At 41.3% G+C, this 19,909-nt stretch overlaps 1 protein-coding gene across 1 annotated transcript in view; it reads left to right on the plus strand.

Moving 5' to 3' along the window:
* Positions 1-979: 979 nt before the first annotated feature.
* The window catches only part of uxs1 (UDP-glucuronate decarboxylase 1), a 56,184-nt gene continuing 37,254 nt past the window's right edge, over positions 980-19,909 (plus strand). Inside the window, exons 1-7 of the mRNA XM_078286240.1 lie at positions 980-1,153; positions 1,661-1,751; positions 10,469-10,496; positions 11,307-11,355; positions 15,241-15,284; positions 16,236-16,296; positions 17,017-17,197. Of these exons, the coding sequence (XP_078142366.1) occupies positions 1,661-1,751; positions 10,469-10,496; positions 11,307-11,355; positions 15,241-15,284; positions 16,236-16,296; positions 17,017-17,197 (454 nt within the window). The 5' untranslated portion in view covers positions 980-1,153. The remainder of the gene's footprint in view (positions 1,154-1,660; positions 1,752-10,468; positions 10,497-11,306; positions 11,356-15,240; positions 15,285-16,235; positions 16,297-17,016; positions 17,198-19,909) is intronic.

Here is a 19,909-nt window from a genome sequence, read left to right on the forward strand (position 1 = left end):
CACACTAATAATCTTGCTACCTAATGTAATGTAATACCTTACTGAGTCAAAAAGGTTAAGATTTACCTCACTATACAGTGTCATTCTAGGTAGAGGAAACACTGTAATGTGTGTGTGATGTTTAATGAAATGAGCCAACTGAGCTTGGAGCCCTTTTGTTCTGTCTGAAAGATGTAAAAAAAAAAAAAACAGACAAAACAAAAACAAAACAAAAACCCAAACAAAGAAACAAACAAAAACAAAAAACAGCAGAAATGGCCTACTGATGAAGGTCTATTGACAGAAACACTAGTTTTCTTTCTTAAATACACAACAATGTATTTAAATGTATATCAGTAATAATAGGTAGGCTATATGAGTATATATAGTGAAACAAATTACCTGCACTACCTTCATTTACAAATAGCCTAAATAAACATCATTATTTCAACTAGAAAGGGAAAGGCAATCTCATTATTTTGCATTCCTTCTAAGTCTTGAGGTCCCTCAGTTTGTTAATAAATTAGGTCTATGTGAAAATAGACCATATCTGCAACATAAGGAAACATGATCTCCAACTACCAAATGCAAGCAAAAAGCACAGACAATGTTTATGGCACCAAAAAAAAAAAAAATTCGAATTGAAGTGAATGGCAGAAATTTCGAGAAAGTCAGCTAGGTATGTAACAAGGTTTGGTCCACTGAGCTGTGGAAAGTTACCCAAATTTGTGAGGCTTTATGAATGAGCCATTGTGTCCAAGGTGAATGCACCCGGCACTGGTCAGCTACGCCTTAATAAACGCTTATACACGCTCGTTTGAATAAAATATACGAATCGAAACAGATAACGACATGTTAAAATCACACAAATAAAGTAAAGCTTTTATCAAAAGCTCATCACGGTCCCTGTCAATCAAACGTCACAAGTCTTGCTCTCGTTTACTCCGTTAATCGTCGCAGCAGCAGCAGACTGCTTAATCGAGCTAGGAGTAATCGCTCATCTTGTAGTGCCTCGGCCCAACAGACAGGAACAAACTCCAACATGTGTGCATTTATCCGTTAAAATGAGCAACCGCTTTGTTTTCCCGATACTTACCTTGATGCAATTGCGAGAGGAACTCGTGTGTTTTATTAGCGGCAATTATGAAAGGCAGAAAAATACACTGTCAGTTCGGTAGGTACCTAGCTAGCCAGATAATTGCTAATGTGGCGCCGATTGCTAACTAGTTTGGCTTTATAGTACTTTTAGTTTTCAGTACCGCGGTTTCTAAATGGACATTTAAGTTATCGGACTACGTAAGAAACGACCTTGGGTTGCAACTCTAGTAACTAGCTTCGTCGGTGAACAAATGGCACTGACAAGTAGTGAGTTTTTAGCCAGTTGCTAACGTTAGCACTCCATAGCCTGCCACCTGATCCTGTTGCTACCTGTGTGTATCGCTAGCCACGTATGACTGCTCCTGCTTAGTGTTGACGTAGCAGCAGCAGCTAGCTTGCCTGTCTTGTCTAGCTACGTTTTTATGTTAATGAAAGGTGTCAAGCTATTGACAGCCAACTTAATAGACTACCTTAATAGACCCTGGAGGCGACTGAGGACAGGGGCAGTTCTGATTCAAAAATGTTGTAGTTGGACCTGAACCTGTGGCTCGCTGGTTTCCTGGTTCTATGTTGCATTGAGCAGATGATGAAGCGGGTCATCTGGGTGATATCAGGATTAAACAGAAGAATGATGAAGCTCCTATTTGCCCTCGCTTTGATCGCCTACATTGCCTGTAAGTACACTTCTTTAGTTACCGATGACACAATGCAACTCACTCATGTAGCTGTCACGATTCCTGTCACTATTTTGGTTTATTTAATCATGACACCCTAGTTTTGTCTTACGTCAGTGGTCTTCAGTGGGCTCGCCTGCCTACCTTGTAGTGGCCAAGCCTCCACAAAGTGCCTTGTAAGATTTGGAAGGCTGCTTAGCTAGATTAGCCACAACATTGCTGTCTCCATGTTAACTATTCACGTTTCTACACACATTACACACTGAAAGTGGTTTTATAATCTCTTAAATAAAATCAACGTCTCCCTACTGGTGTGCCACCATGCTGCCCCAGTTTCTGTGCCCTGGGATGGTTCAGTTGATAGGCCCTATATAAAAATTCAACTTAACTGCATAGCTATAAATTAGGCCTAGCTATTAGGTTATTGTCCCCTGATTTGTCATCAGGAAAAACTGTCTGTTTAACGGATTAGAGGTAAAAAAAAACATGACTGTTAGATTCCAGGATGGTTTGTGGACGAGGTAAAGCCTGATGACCCATACGCACTTGTCGTGTGTTATCTATGAAAAAGTATGGTGTATTATCACAGTTGGCAGTTCTCATGAATAGCAAAAGGCTAGATTTTACTAGAGGTAAAAAAAAACATGACTGTTAGATTCCAGGATGGTTTGTGGGGTTATGATTACATATTCTGCTTCAGAAATTTGTATGATAATATTTTTGCAAATCTTTGCAGAGAGAGATGAAGGCAAATGTTCAGTTAACACATGAACTCAGTCTCACATTGTTTTTCAGTCAGAGAGTTAAATCTATCTCATCATGCAACTATCCATCTCAGGCAACTGGGAATCTTTGAAACCTCTGGCTAATGATGATCAGAGTTATATACTTTCAAACATGCAGGCTGGAACACTTTACACTCCAATGCGACAGTATAAATAAATGAAACTGCTAACCACACTCAATGCACAGTGGCCCTCATTTAAGCGTACAACCCAGTCTGATTTAAAATTAACATGAGCTGATTCCCCTCAAAATCAGTATCAGTCATATCCTGGTTAAGCTCATTTGGAATTAGTTATTTATGTGCATCCTCAAATTCTGATCTCAAACATCCCTATAAAGTAATTCAGAATGCTACTATGAAAACAGACAGAAAATCCAACTGTACCAGTATATTGAGGTTTCGGTTTCTGAGGTGAGTTTATCCAAGCTATTGTAAATAGGATATAGGCTAATGCTTACGTTCACCAACTCATGTACGCATTTTTACTTAGTTGGATATGTTGAACAGGACAAGCAGTTCTCTGCATGCTACAGAAACAGCCAAAGACACAATAACATATTGAAACCTCCAAACAACAAAGTGACACTGCAAGTCTCTACAAACCATGGAGTCTTATCAAAATCTGTACATTTCAATGCGAAACGTGGATGGATTTTCAACTTTTAAATTTGAGGTGGTTTCACAATGGCAGAATATATGAAAGTCAGAACTTAAAAATCCAACCATGAATGCAATGCATCTATTGTTGCTTTACTATTCTTACATGTTAAAAGCTTGGAATGCAAAATGCTTTTATTAGATACTCAAGAGAGTAGCATTATCAACAATCTAAACATCATGGGCACTTTACTAATATGCACATATTTATGCCTATCTTGTCAAACATATTTGTTTCTAAACTTTCTGCTGTATGCCTTGAGAAAGCCATCATGCATTTACACATGCTCTTGATGGACCGCCAAGTGTCATTTGTGAAAACTTTGATCACTGCTATCTTGCTTGATATGATCCTTGATGTCCTCTCCTCTGACTCACCCTCATTTAGCTTTGTGTGACTCAACAGGATTGGCTGCTGGCTGTTGTGCTGATCTTCCAGTGTTTGTCACTCTTGATTACGTGCAAATCTTTTGGCCTTGAAGCCTCTTCTTGCTATTCAAATCAGTTTCTAAAGAGGAAGTACATCAAGGTGTACTGTAAATGTCTGTCTGTTTCTTTCTTTCTTTCTTTCTTTCTTTCTTTTTTTGTTTGGTTTGCTCACTTAATTTTCCTTGTTGCTTGTTATTGTTGCTTGTTGCACAATAGCCAGTGTAATCTGAGATCATGGTAAATATTGTTTTGCTCTGTGTTATCTAATGGAATTTTAATTGTATTTTTCGTATTTATAGATTTTTTTTTTTAGCCAAAGGGGCCATAGTGATTATCCATAGCAATTTGACCCATAATAATTAGATATGACCTCATAAGGCATGGCATACATCTAGGGCTGCAGCTATCGATTATTTTAGTAATCGAGTATTCTACCGATTATTCCATCGATTAATCGAGTAATCGGATAAGAAATACTTTTGCTTTATTAAAGAGCAATAGTAAATATACAAAAGAGAAAAGCTGTCCGCACGAAGCTGTCCATACGACACTGTGATTTACTGAAAACGAGGTGAAATAATAATTATTATTGATATTTATTACTAGGCCTAAATATCATACAAGTTCATAAGACTGGCTAATGTACATTTATTTACTATGTGAAGGGTTGCCCTACACCTGCTGACCCTACTCACTGCAATCAAACTAAACTGAATATACCTGCTGTATTGGACTGGTGCATTTTAGGCTCCAATTGCTACTTACACCACCTGATATTTTGCTTTCTGGGGTATTTTATGCATCACTGTGAGGGGAGTAGGTGTGTGTGTGTGTGTGGGGTGTGTGTGTGTGTGTGTGTGTGTGTGTGTATGTGTGTGTGACTATCATAATAATAACATGAATGAAGCTCAGGCTTTCACAAATTGACTGCAGCATTTTATTTTCTGTGGTTATTTTCTTCAGCAAAACTTAGCTAACTTAGGGACATCATAACTAGCCACCATATTGATTTACGTTCTTAACTAGCCATTACATATAGCCATAATTAACGTGCATTCTTTACTAGCCTTCATCTCATCCCGTTTTAATATTAAGTGCTGACTCCGCCCACCCGGGCCAGTTTCGGCGTACGCCGGTAGCAATTACAAGTGGACCCTATCCTACAGTCCCTGCTCTCAGTGGAGGGAGGGAGCTACGCTGTGTGTGGGAAGCGCTGTGACCGTCAGACCTCTCTGGATTAGACAAGCAAGTAGAGAAAACCGGCATCAGCCGAACCAATTTATTGCCAAATGCTTTGGGATTCAACACATTAACATTGCTTCCCATGGTCAGAAAAAGTCGGCAGATTTGTCGCTAGTCGCTTTTGAGAAATAAAGTCGCCAGGGGGGTCTGAAAAGTCGCTAAGTCTAGCGACAAAGTCGCCAAGTTGGCAACACTGGATCCGAAACTTTGGACACTTTCTGTCGTTTTCTCTGGCCTGTCTCTTCTCTTCGCCCCTCGCTATTTTCTCTCTCTTTCTCCAGCGCGTTGTGCAACAGTAATAATCATCCGTGCGAAACACTGAGCGTGTATATAGTTATATGGATTAAACGAAGCTTCGATGCAAAGAATTTGCATCGATGATTTTTAGTAATCGAGTTACTCGAGTTTCTCGAGGAATCGTTTCAGCCCTACATACATCTAACAATAATGCATAGCCGATTAACAATTACGAGGTCATAAGAAAGGGTCACTTACTCAAAAGGTCACTTGATACTGAGCTCAGGTTTGTGCTCAAATTTTTTTGGACTTGAATTAAACTCTTGGGTGTCCAAAGACTTGAGATCTGACTACAATGTGGAATTTAACTCTCTCCCACTCACGCCCTCTCTCAGTTTTTCTCATCTTTTCCCCACACTCACTGGTTGTAGCCCAGTACAGTGGACAGCCTCAGGTCCCCATGGCCTCCCGCTGAGGTAGAAATGGTCAGCTGTAATGATCATGGCTGGGAAGGTTAGATCTAGTTCTGGCCTAGTTTCATAGCCAATCCAAGTAGGCCAAACACATAGCCAATGGCCCACTTAAGAAACAGGATCCACTGGATGACTGGTGGAGCAGTTGGCAGTAATGAGGATAGTCTGCTTCTGCGAGTCTTACGCTGAATGCACAATATGCCAAGGGAGTTGATTTTTTCCTGAGTAGCTTCCTTGAGTAGCCTCCTTATTGCGGTAAAGCCTGTTTTTCAACAGCTTCCTCATTGTGCTGTCGGGAAGCATTGATCATTATGATGAAATATGATTTTAAATTACATGAGACTTGGAATATTGCTGATCAGCAGTATTTTAGTGCTGGTATTTTTGTTCCTGATTGCCTACGGTGAAACCTACATTGCTCCACTTTCCAGTCACCATCCCTGATGAAGGCTGTATTGCCTATTGGTTGATCGGCGAGCACGAGTTTGACAAGCGAGTCACCCTCTCCAAAAGAACCAGAGTAACTGGGTAGTTGCTCCGAGGTTTGATTCATATACTTCGAACAAGGCATCTGTTAATGTGTGGCAAGAGGATGGAAGCTGGCAGGTGACCGAGGGAGGCTGGAAGTTAACAGCCATCCTGAAGGACTGAGAAGGTTGTAGCTTGAAGGATGGTGGAGTGAGAGGGGGGCAGTGGGGATAAACTGAGGGTTTAGGTTTATTGTTTTAGCAATGGGTCCAAGGGGTCGTCGGCACAGAAAGACGAGGTAACTGCAGTCAAGGTCAGTTGCTGTATGAGTCCATGTGTGTAAAAGCCATGGGCGCACAGTAGCGCTCTCAACTAGGACACACATTTATCATTCTGCCTCTCCTCTTGGCCCACATATGCTTCTTTACTCTCTTTCGTTCACCCAACTCCTTTCCTTGCGACTTAATTCCTCATAGACGACTGTGTGTGTGTGTGTGTGTGTGGTGTGAGGTTGGAAGGTGGTGGTGGATGTGTGGATGTGGGAGTGTTCCGGGGCGTTGCTGGGAATTCTGAGACCGCTGACAAGATGCGATACGGGACTCCTTGCCCTGATGCATCTATCTCATGACAGCATCACCTCTCCTCTCTGTGTACCCCCCCCCCCCCCCCCCCCCCCAACACACACACATACACCCCCATCCCCACCCCTCATTAGCACTGCTTCTGTATGCGTGTGTGTGTAGTTTGAAATTGGAAAGTGGTGGCAGGGTTCCATACTAACGTTTCCCACCTGTGGCGCAGTAGATACTTTGTTTTATACTTCCTTAAATATGAGAACCAAACAGGAAAAATAACAAATAACATGAAGTGCTTTTAGAAAGATAAACAGTGCAAAGTGGCAAGGACAAGAATAACAGAAAAGCAATCAGAGCCCTTATCTGAAAGAAATAGGCCAAATTCTCCTTCCTGTCCCTTTAGTTTGTATCCCTTTATCTCCTGCTCCTGGCTCCTCCTCTGACCTCTAGGGATGGGAATCGAGAACCGGTTCCAGTTGAGAACCGGTTCCAAATTGTCTGATCCATCGGAATCGTATGCCTCCGAGGTTATCAATTCCTTTTATCGATGCCGGCATGTTTTTCTGACAGTTGCGCATGCGCATTGCAAAAACTCATGTGTCATGACGTCAAACTCTGCGTCTACGCTGCTGGAAACTTGCAACAAGAAGGAGTCATGGCCGAGAGGAAGAAACGGTCCAAAGCGTGGCTTCATTTCACGAAGAAAGATGACAGAGTGCTACTTGTAACGTCTGTAAAATTATAATTTCCGTGTTCACACATCGCGTTTTTTGATGTGGAAAAAACGCTGCCTGGAGCGCTTTTTGTGAGGAGAAATAAGAAGCGGATCACGGCAACGTCACCTGACGTTAGCTGAGCAGCTGCTAGCTCACTAACCAGCTGGTTCACTTCTAGCAGACAGAACAGTGTTGTGCAACAAGCAAAGGCTTACCAGATATTTCCAATACATGTCCAGTATAATCCATACTGCCTTTATGGTCGCTGTTGCGGTAACGGAAATTCACTTATTACAACGTCCAATTTCTCCACCGGCACTGTCCCTTTCTCCATATTTGTTGTTGCTATGGGAAACGGCCAGCGTCTCTGTCATCACGATTGGTCGGCTGGGAAAAAGTGGTTCACGTCACCCGGCGCTTTTCTGAAAAACTGAACATTTCTCAACTTTTGAAAGCGCTCCGCTCTGACGAAAAAAACGCCGCTGCAGCGCTTTTCGGGAGCGGCCGCCTTTTGTGCGCCTTGCGGCCGCTTCCCATTACTTTTAATGAGAAAAGGGCGCTGGTGGTTGGGGAAAAAACGCGGTGTGAACGCAGCCTAGGGTGGAAACACCAGCAATATGTTGAAACATCTTAGGGTAACCATCTAAAGATCTTATTTATTTTCCAAGTTATATAATTTTAAGAAAAGGAGCATTGTAATTTATTTTAACATGTTCAAATGTTATTAGGCAGACATTCTACACTGTGTTCAGACTCGAGATAATAAAACAGCTGCATTGACGCTGAAAACCTGTGTAGGCCTACTTTTTTTTCCACACAGAAAATTGATCGGGAATCAATAAGGGAATCAATAAAGAACCGAGATAAGCAAGCAGAATCGATAATGGCATTGGTATCAATAAAATCTTATCAATTCCCATCCCTACTGACCTCTGACCTCTCTGTCTTCAGTGACATCACTGTTTTGCAGCAGAGGTGACACGGGGTCCGCAGCATTTCTCTTCTTGAAAAATATCATCCGCCATCTGTGATTCAGTTTTGTGTCTCACAACGTGTGATGTTTGTAATTGCATTACCTTCTTTCTGTTTTGGTCATTCGCCTACCGGTTTAGCAAAACCCTCAGTAATATTACACATGCTGGCCGCTCTCGAACAGTACTTTTTTTATTCAGAAATTATGAATGTGTATTAATTATACCCTGCACTCAATGTCAATTAATTTCTAATCAATAAATATCACACGCATGTTTTAATTGGAATTCTTTAATTCTTTAATGACTTTTCGAATCATTCAATAGTGTTGTAGATCAGTGGTTCTCAACGTGTGGTCCGTGGACCCCCAGGGGTCCTTGAGGGGGTTCCAGGGGGTCCCCAGCAAATTGATGAATTGTTAAACTTCACCATTATTTAATTAACACAATTAAAGAATGTGGAAGAATGACTGTTTTGATCATCGTTTCACTGTTATCTCTCTACCTACAATACAGATAGTCATGGAATTCTGGACAAAATCATATCTAACAATAAAAATATTCTCAGATTTGGGTACAAGAGACAAAATCTCATTAAATGGGGTCCATGGCCCAAATATGTGCTAAATTAGGGGTCCTTTATATGAAAAAGGTTGAGAATCACTGTTGTAGATCAATATACAATGTATTATGAACTATGAAAATGAAAAAAGTCAATTCTATTAACTCTGTTGGTGAGATTGATAGTTATTCATTTTTAATACTATTATTACTAGAGTTTATAAGCAAAGTAAACCATATTGGAACAAGGAGCTGCAGGATCTTTGGCATTCTATGCATAGCTCAGAACGATTGTTTTTACAATGTAAGGAAATTGAGAAGAAGGGCAGCAACTTTTAAGTAATTTCAGAAAATGTCAACATGCGTTTAATAAAAGATACCGCTTCTGTAAACGTAGATATCAAAGGGGACAGGTGTTACATTTGGATAGGGCTGCACGATATTGGAAAAAACTGACATTGCAATATTTTTTTTTCTGTGATATGAAAAAATACAGGAATTTTCACCAAATGACTTGAATATCCAAACGTCAAGTCCTCAGCATTTCTGGAATGAAATTAACAAATTAGGACAACAAATGGAAATATGGGGAGAGGGGGGAAACTTAGTAAGAGAGACCTCTCAGGTACTTGCTAAATGGGGAAAAAGATTTTGCTAGTCTGTTTGCAAATGATGCTAGAGGTTTCGATGAGGGATTGTGTGGTTGGAAGACTCCGAAAAACTGGAACAGCTCTTTCAATATGAAACTTTTGCATTTGCCACATTTTTAGAAAAGGCTTGGTCGATGAGGAGGAAGGCAATACACAAATAAAAGGGCCTGGTTTTCTGTGCCTATGTGTATGTTTGTATGTATATGTATGTGCAGCATGTAGGCCTATGTATATTTATGTGCAATATGTATGTATATGTACGGTGGTGTGGCTTCATCTACCTACTGAAAACCCCCACTAGGGTACAACACCAACTGGAAGTCAGGATGATGTAAATTTTATACATGTGGGGATGTGCCCGGGGGATGGGGGGCTGCTGGGTGGCTGGTTGGAGAGACGAGCGATAAACCATCTGACCCCGTCTCTCCACCTATGCCGCACAGGGTTTCTCATCGGTCCGATCACTACCCATGTATTGTTTTTGTTTGACTATTGATGTGTCTTATAATCCCATATGGGATGGGCCACAAAGTGGCATGACACGAAAATAAAATACTCATTCATTCATTCATACTATCAGTATTAACCGTTACTTCATTAATTACTATGCTAAAATTCAGTGAGACTAAAGGAATGCAAGGAAATCACAGGTAAATGACAACTCACAGCCTATGAAAACCAGCAGAGACGTGATTTCAATGTATTTTGTATCACCCTTTGAATCTGTTTCCATCCCACTGTCTATTTTTACAATGTCAAGTTCCTGAAATGTGTGTGACGTCATGTAATCACTTTCTGGTCGCCAGGGTTTGAAGTTTGGAAATGTTAAGCCTTAATTCAAAAAGAGATGGGCAGGTGAATCGAGTGCAGTATTGAAAAGTGTTATGTGTAATTGTGCATGAATTATATTCTGCCAATTTTTTTGACCACTTTTCCCTTTCTCTCTTCCAGCTGTCTGGGGAACATATACAAACATGAGGTACAGTAATTATTTTCTCTGTTACCTTATTCTCAGTTCTTGCATGGTTGGCTGAGAACTACTTAAAATGCTTGTTAGCGGAAAATTATGCCACTGGTGGAATGTAAGGATCTCAGTGAGTGGAATTTGTTTTCACACAAAGCCTTTTGATTCAAACCAGCCTCTTGCCTCTTCTGCTTCACCGTTTCCACAATCAACTACATCATTTTGTTCTCAGTACAAACTTTGGCCTTGGCAGCACTTCTCTCCAAAGTGCTGTTCCTGCCTCAGTCCCTCTCATGCCTGCAGCTCATACAAAACGCAGCCAGAGTTTTAACAGGTGCCAAATGTAGTGACCATAATACTCCGATCCTTGCTCTCCTCTCCTCCATTTAGAATTGATTTTAAGATCTTACTGATCACTTTCAAAGCACAGCTAGGTCTGGCTTTAACCCTTTATGAACCAGAAAGCAGAATTTGGGGCAGATCCCTCCTGCCATTAGAGCCCCTACACTGTGGAATGACCTGCCCGAGGAAATAAGGCTAGCAAAGTCAGTGTCCTTCCTTTAAGTCACTTATCAAGACTTGCTTTCATAGACTTGCATTATTAGTATTTGATTTTTGTGTTCTTAATCTCGTGCACCTGTGCTTCATGTGGGGAGCTATTGACTCTGGGCTTAATTGATTATGGTTGCCTTGCTGCATGGATCCATGGTGAGGCAAGAGTAATTATCTCCAATCACACTTAGGAGGGGGGTAAGTTATTAATGCAACCATCTGGACTTACTTTCTGTCTCTCCCCATCTCTTTTTCTCTCATCCTCTGTCGCAGATCGATACAGGAACACGGAGAGATGAAGATTGAGCAGAGAATTGATGAAGTGAGTTGTGCTCAAGTCTGGTTTCTTCTTTTTACATTGCTTTGTAAATCTGTTATGAATCGTATCAGTTGTGTGTTATCAACCACTATTACTCCTTGTAATGATATACATGTGAGGTCATTCAATTTATTTACATTGATTCCTTAACAACTTTAGTCCATGCCTGAACCTAACTTAACCTTAACGGCTATCTGTGACATTTCTCTTGTGAGGATCGGCAGAAATGCCTTTAAAAAATGGGCAGTCCACTTTTTGGTCCTCACACTCAACCATTCACATACACATACATCCAGACACACACACAAATACTGAAAAAACAATTGAACGTTCAAGAGCAACTCCACACTAAAACACTTTTTTTGTGTTGTAAACATACATTTGAGCCCAGATTTGCCATATTTATTTCACTACACCTGGCTCAGTTTGCCCTCCAGTGGTTAAAATGAGCAGCCGCTGTTCAGTTGGAGATACAGCCATGTTCAAGTACAGTCAAGATATGTAATTTGGTTAAAAAAAATAAAAAATACCGGCCCAGCCGCCCACGAACACTCCACCCTGCTCCTCTTCTCACCAACCCGGACAAATCCCAGACAAGGTGTAGAATTACTCTTTAAAACCCAATGTAGTTAAAGGAAGAATCCACCCTCAAACACTTAAACACTGTTAGAAAACAGCCATGGAGCGATGTACCTCGCATTCCTGGGTCCATTTTGTTGGTTGGTGGTGTGTTTTTCGTACTCCTTGGATAATTGGCCAAACATAGACGATGTTACATCATGTCGAGGTATTTCTAGAATTTTTAATGATCTAAAACATCAACAGTAAATGTCAGGTTTCGCTATCAGTCCCTCATAGTTGGAGAGAAAGGGAAAGAGATACCAGTTTCTCCACCGACGGTAGCCTCAATAGACCAGAATGCATCGCAGCCACAAGACAGGTTGTGGTTTGAATAAGAGGCCCAACTCTCACTTTTTCGACTGGAAAAAACTTGCTGTTACTATCGCTATCGGTGTTGCTCTCTCCTCTTACACGTAAAATAAACAGCTGAATGCAACAAGTCAAGATGTCAAAAGGCAATGTGGAAGAATTGTGTATATATATATGCTGTGCGCCGCCAGACCTGTAGGTGTCACTGCAGGCTGGTTGTCTGTAAGATTCTACTTCCTCTATAACCTCCACCCCCGAGCAAGTATAAATACTGATCAGTATCTAGTGTCCGGTGAGAGAGATTCATATGATTGCCACGGCAATGGTCTTCTCCCGTGCACGTAAATAAAGCATAATCAACAGCAGTCCACTGAGTGGTTCTTGAAGGGTTCCATGACAGCATTCTGGGAAATGTAGGAAATTTGACAAGGCAGGTTAAGGGAAAGTGGATCCAACAAAGAAGTAAATTTCAACACTTAATCACAAAATAACTCCTGGAATGCATTGATCATCACAGATTGATGATATATAACAGTGTAAGAATATTCAAGGGTGAAATTTTGTTTTTAAGGCTTCAACTAGAATCGGTCCTCTTTTAATAAAAAATCCCAGTCAGGAGCCAATCATCCAAGGCAGAGCCGTGGGAACGTATTCTGAACAGGGGGTGCTGAGAGAGCGCGACTTAACTGGCAGGAATGACGTTATGAGTGCGCATATAGACGCTTAACTAACAACAACATTGATAAAATATACCGGCGCGGCTTTTCAATGCGGACTGCTTGTACGCTGTCCGTGGTGCTGAACACCATGGCAACAGCTAGTAAACAATGTGTCACAGCCGTATACCTTTTGGATATTCGTTTTTCCTTTCTAGGTCGGCAATGAGCAAATAAAACTCAGCCTAAATTTGTTTTTGTTAACCGGAAGATGCACGTTTAATCTGTAAAGACTTTTTCATAAAATATGTATAAACGAATACGCACTTTCCCAGGCGCAGTGCTTTACAGAGAGAAGATTAAACATGCAACATAAACATGCCTAGATATGAAAACCGAATATTCAAAAGGTATACGGACCAGACTCGAAAAACAAGAACATAACACATATAGCCAAAGCCCAATCTCCAAAGACAAATGCATGCTGCGCGGCGGCAGCATTAAAAACAAGACTAGGTCAAAACCTAGTATGGACCGTGTATGGGTGTGCCACGTGCCACGGCCGACCAATGGTGTAACTAACTCCGTTATAGACTGTTAATACAGAATAATAGTCCATACATCCATACTGATCTCCGTTCCAGCGCGTCCCGTCTCCTCTCTCCGCCGCTGTCCTCTCCACCGCGCCCACGGCCCGCATTGATCTTCCCGATCCAAGCGCCAGTCGCTCTGGTACCCATCAGTGCCGAAAACGCCGTTCGCCGGACACCCGGTGACGCATCGGCGTCGGGACCCCCACCGAAATCTCGGCCGGATCACTGGGAACAAATCTGAGCCCAGCTATCGGCACTGGCCGGAACCGTGCCCCCGGGAAACTCTGGGAAGCGTCGGCAGTAAGCCCTCGGCGCGCCGAAACCTCCATGCTTGTCTGTGTCTCTCTCTCCGCCGACAGAACAGAGGGCTGTCAGGTGGACTGAGCTCGTGCATATGCATCGAAATAAAGGCGATATGATATAACTGTATAGATTCTACTTTAGCTTCAGTTAGCTTCAGCTTACATGCATGATATTGGTCAGCCTGCTTACTGAGTGGGAGAAACGGGTTCCCGATCTCAGCGGAGAAACAAGATGGCGGAGAAAACGAAACTTAAATTTCTGGCTCTGTGATCCTATGATGTGCCACGTGCCACAGCCGACCAATGGTGTAACTTCATCACTCAGTCAGTCACTCAGTCACTCAGTCAGTGAGTGACAGACATTCGCCTTATCGCATTATCGCTTATCCCACACATACATTTTCAAACACATAGTGTTTAGTTTGCATTGTGGCAAGTCAATTTTCACATCAAGTTCTCTTTCAGTACATCCAACATGTGTGAATGGAATTTGATATGTGCCATTTTTTTGTGAGTAATGGAATTTACGTATCAAACAGTAAACACACACACACACACACACACACACACACACACACACACACACACAAACAAACAATTGAAAAGTCAGCTACATAACAGATCATTATCGCCCTGTTATTGAATCTAAATATTTGCTTATCAAATGGTGCAGTTGCGCATTAAAATGAAGTCATTTTGCTATCTGGTTAACCTTACAGTTCAAAGCGGCAGCTTTGTGAAACCTCATTTGTTTTTGCCTTCACTGCTGATGACATTTCCTCCCTCACATTTTCTGAGTGGACTCGTAATGAATGTTGTGGTGTCTTCGAATTGTTTTGAAGTGCAAACTACAATGCTGAGTCAAAGTCATGGTAATGAGAGGAAATGTGCTCTACAAATGCACCTGTGAATTTATTTAGGCCCAGTAAATTAGGGGAAGCTACAGAGAATAGTAGATTTTCTACATTTGTGTAGCTTTACCTGCATGATGTCTTGATCCTCGATACAAATCCAAAGAAGCGAAAAACGTGTCATCACTGGCTACAGTGATAACATGAGGTCTCTGAAGCTTTTCTTTCCATTCTTCATCTGGAAGCACAAGTATAACCACTCCTCCCACCAGCCCTGACTCCGAACTGTAATCCATAATTGTGATATGGATTAAATTATATTATGGTATTCCTTGTTGGCATCATATGTACATTTCTAGGGGTGAATGTGTTGGCAGCAGCAGCTACAGCCTGGCGTTCTTGATGTCCATAATTCATTATAGTGAAAAATATAATACAATTACCGTGTTACTCCAACATGTCAATTTAAGAGAGCCACTAAGAGACACAGCAGGCTCAGTTCACTGAAGCACTGGCTTTACCTCCTTGTCAATCTCTACTCTCATCTCTCTTTTAGGCCGTGGCTCCCCTTAGAGAGAAGATTCGTGATCTGGAGCTCAGGTATGTATGCAGCATTTGTACAGAAATGTACACACACACACACACACAAAATTATTAAAAAGTAATACCACTTAAGTGTAACTTGGAAATATGCCATTCTCATGCACTGACATCTTGGTTTATATTATTTAACATTGATTGCTGCCTCTTATAGTCAGAGAAAGGAGAGAAAAGTTAGTACCGCCCTCTAACCAAAAGCTCCACTATAATAAAGGTTCATTTGAATATAAATATTAATCGCTAATATCACTACTATGTAACAGATTTGATACTTGATTCTTTGGTTCCTCGTTTTGGTTGAGAATGGTTAATTCAAATAATGATTGGCATGTCCGAAGGCAAAACAAAATTGACTGATATTCTCTTTAAATTCATACAAATTGTATGATCATTAGGTGCTCAGGAGGAGCACCTCTATAAGAGCTGCTTCCCCTTCCCTGTCACCTGAAAAGCACAAGTATACCAACAAAACAAAGACAGCACGCCTCTTGTTCTGCCAGGCAGATAGTGTGTAAATATGTATTAAGCCTTTCAAGCATTGTGTATTATCTGAGCCCACAGCATTCCAAACTGTCTGTGTGTGTGTGCGTGTGTGTGTGTGTGCGTGCATATACTGTAAATGTGTGTGTACGCGCACGTGCATGTGCCTGCTTGTATGTGTGCATGCTTGTGAGTTATAATGTTAAAAAATCAGAAGACAAAGATGTTTTCTGTTATCTTGTGTATTTTGTAAGGCTGAGTTACCGTAAAATGTCCAGTAATGGCTGGGGCCTTTATTTACCTCAGCAAAACAGGACTTTATTAGAGACAGCAGGCTATTATTTGTTTTGGCAGGTGATTGAATTTACTGGTATTGTATAAAGAATTGTGCTGCTCAAACGTACTACCCACTACCATTACCTCTTACTACTGTTACTTACTACTACCGCCAATTTATCTTCTCTGCTCCAGTTTTTCCCAGAAATATCCTCCTGTGAAATTCCTGTCAGAAAAGGATCGGAAGAGAATTTTGGTATGTGACAAACACACACAAACACACACAAACACACTCACAGCAATTAGTCACGACTCACTAGCATCACATTATTCAACCTCTAGTCCCGGTTTCACAATTCTAGAGAGAGAGAGAGAAAATAAATGCTGTATCAATGTATTACAGCAGCTTCAAGAAAACTGCCACAACTAGTGCTCAATGGTTGAATTTAAAATTAACTTATAAGTCTTAGAATTTAGCTCACTTTACCTCCAAAAAGCTCTATAAAGTAGAGGCCTAGTTAAGTGGTATAGTTTAGAAATTATGGATCAAGATAAATGATCCAAATCATAATAGTTTTATCGCTTCAACCAGCACTATAACCAGAATAGGGATGGAGGTGGGACCAAAATAAAAAATGATCCCCAATCATCATGGCTGCAAAACCATCACAGAGGAAACACTGATTTCGGCAGTATATGTGTTAAGGTTCTGATGTATGTAAATTCTAGAATATATTTATTATTTCATATACTGTAAGTTCCAGTTTGATCTCATTGAAAGTGGATCTGTTCAAATCAAATCAAATCTGTGACTTCTAAGACTCTTAGGCTGTTCTCCATGTTGGCCAACATCTACTGGTCTTGGTCTATTAAAAGCAATAAATGCTGAGGAAGTCAGGCCAGACCATCTATTATTTATCACCAATAAATGTTTATCTTTTACTGATGGTATTATACTTGTGTATCCCTCCACTAGATCACCGGTGGGGCAGGTTTTGTGGGATCCCACCTGACGGACAAACTGATGATGGACGGCCATGAGGTGACCGTGGTGGACAACTTCTTCACCGGAAGGAAGAGAAACGTGGAGCACTGGATTGGCCATGAAAACTTCGAGCTCATCAATCACGATGTGGTGGAGCCTCTTTATATTGAGGGTGAGGGAGAGTGCAGGCATGGGATGTGATGAGACACTTTTTACATACTGTAGTGGGGCCAAGTGGGGTTTGCTTGGGCCAGAGCCAACTCTACATCTAAGGCTTTGTTTGCTGGTTTGAAACTAAGCTTGATTAATTATCTTAATTAATGAGAGTAATCTCACGTAGCCAGACGTCCATGTGTAAAACAAAAAGAGGTCTGGAGAAATTCAAGAACAGTTGATTAGAAAAGGGTGGAGACGCTGTAGGCTGTCGTCATGCTTTAAACCGCCTCGAACCAATACAAGGTGCTAGGGCGGAGCCTGGTGCTGGTGTTCACCTGTGTGTTGTCCTACTAGCAACTAGGCCGACAACAGAACATTCCCCTCTTGTTATTTTTGCGTCTTCCTTTGAACTTCGACCAGCAAAAGATTTTAAAAAAGATTGATGTCGAGAGCATACTTACGTCTTAAGTCAAAGTTTTCATCCATTTTTATCGTAAAAAAAGGAAAATTGTTTCTACAACGAACCAGACGTGCCGTTTCTGGGATGCGTTTCCCTTGTGTGAAAGCTAAACATTCCTTGAACTTCTCCTATGCTGCAAGCCGTCATTTCTGTCTCCCACTGTGTGCACAGCTTTTTAAACTCTGCCTCAGAGTGTGTGGCATTGTACAGTAGGTGATGGCTGCTGAGATGTGTTAATGCCACTCCAACAAGGTTAATTTGTGTTGTCTGTCACTGAAGCAACAACAAAGGATAGTCTGATTGAAATGTGTATTTACCTAGACGGAGACATCCACAATGGCTTTCTCTGGATTATTCTCCTTTATTCTCTTGATTACTTCCTAATATACTGTATGTCCATCTATTTCATCTATTTCAGTTAAGGAAATAACCATCTTTTACTCAGGAGTTTTCAGAATCTGTGCTGAATGGCACTCCTTTGAAAAGCAAATCCCACATCTCTGCTTCAGAAAAAAATGTTTGTCAGGTATACCTAATACATTTGAAATTGCTATCAGGATGATGCCATGAAATGGAGAACCATGATTAGGGGTAATTGGTCCATGTAATGAAGCCCTCTTATGCATGAAAGTGAGGCTTGGCTTTCCAGTTCAGTACATATACTGTACACAGCTTATGAAACCAACTGCTTGGTTCTGAGGCAGGCTTATTACTAAGATCCATTCTTATGAGATGAATACTGGAAAGAGCAAGGGAAAAATAATGGAGAGCACAAAAGCCACGGGTACATCAAGAAATAATCAGCTCAATAAGCTCGCTGTTCATGTATGTAAAATTACATAGTCGACACATTTTTTTTTGTTGACACCCATGTGACACACTGTTTGGGTGTCTCATGGCAACACTGCAGTAGATAGCTGAGGCTCACTCTCACCAAGATGATTAATTTCTGCATCACTTGTCTTTGTCCAAATTCATCCATTTCAGTCCACAAAGGATTTACGTAGATGTTTGTGTTGGCTGGTTGTGAGCTTTTATTTAGATGTTTAGCAGGTGACCCTATGATGCAGCTGTTCTCTTTTCCCCATGTGCTTGTTAGAGCAAAATGATGTTCCTCCCTGGTTTATCTTAATTTATGACAGCTTGGACTGCTGCCTGGTTCCTTTTGATATCACTGTGTATTCATTGCATGCGGGGAGCAGCCTTGATGTTTCCAGGCAGGGGAGGAATACCATTCAGCACCAGTTAGTGCCAGTCTAGTGATTTGCTCCTCTTCTCTGGTTACCTGGGGTGTTGTTAATGCTCAACCTCTAGGTAATGATTGTTTGGTTTTTGCTGCGCGTGGTTGTGTGAGTGACATTGTTTGAGAGATACTGAGCATCGCGCAGGGGTTGAAATCAGAGGAGTTGGATGAATATTTGAAGCCTCTAGAATCCCTCTGATAATTCACGGTGCACAGTTCAGTGATCATGAGGAGACATTCATTGATTTCATGGGTTGCAAGCTAAAAAGACTGATAATCACTGAAATAGATCACCGTGATGTTTGCCTCTTTGCATCCAGAATTTCTTTTGATTTTTTTTTCTGACTTCTTTCTGAAATTTAAACGGGCCTCAGGAGACTGGAAAATCCTGGGGCTGTAGCTGAAGTTTGCGGACTGGTGCTTTCATCCATCTCAGCTTTCTGTAGGAGAAGTGTGTAGGTCTTTAAGTGTGCGAGCGTCCAATCGTGTTTCTGTACAGACACGAAGACACACATCAGAGAACTCCCTTTTAAGGTTATCAAAGCCTGCACATTAGAGTACTCGAGTACTCGCAACAAAAAAAATATAACGTAAGAATATGGTCCGAAATTAACACCCAAGCGAAACTGCGGGTAGGGGTCCGTGTCCGACTGGAAACACACAAGCGGAACCAAAGTTTGGCTAACGCTAAACAGTTAATAATATCTATTACTATCTAATGCTTTCACATTTATGTAAATTGGCCAACAACGGAAAACAAGTGCAATTTCAAATTAATTTATTGAACAACCAGGCTACCTTGTCGGCACTTTCCTCATACTTCTTCTCCACTCTCGTAGCTGTTCGCCGCGATGGTAGCTTGTACTCCGGCTCAACAAACGCCATCAGCTCGCGGAAGCCTTCTCCTTCCACAAAGCTTAACGGGAGCATATCTCCAGTCACCATTTTCGTGATGAGCTGGCTAATCTTCTCTGCCCTGGTGGCATCACAACGGCGTGTGCTAACACTGCTAGCAAATGAGCTGA

Source organism: Centroberyx gerrardi, chromosome 10, assembly GCF_048128805.1.
Source record: "Centroberyx gerrardi isolate f3 chromosome 10, fCenGer3.hap1.cur.20231027, whole genome shotgun sequence".
NCBI classification, from domain to species: Eukaryota; Metazoa; Chordata; class Actinopteri; order Beryciformes; family Berycidae; genus Centroberyx; species Centroberyx gerrardi.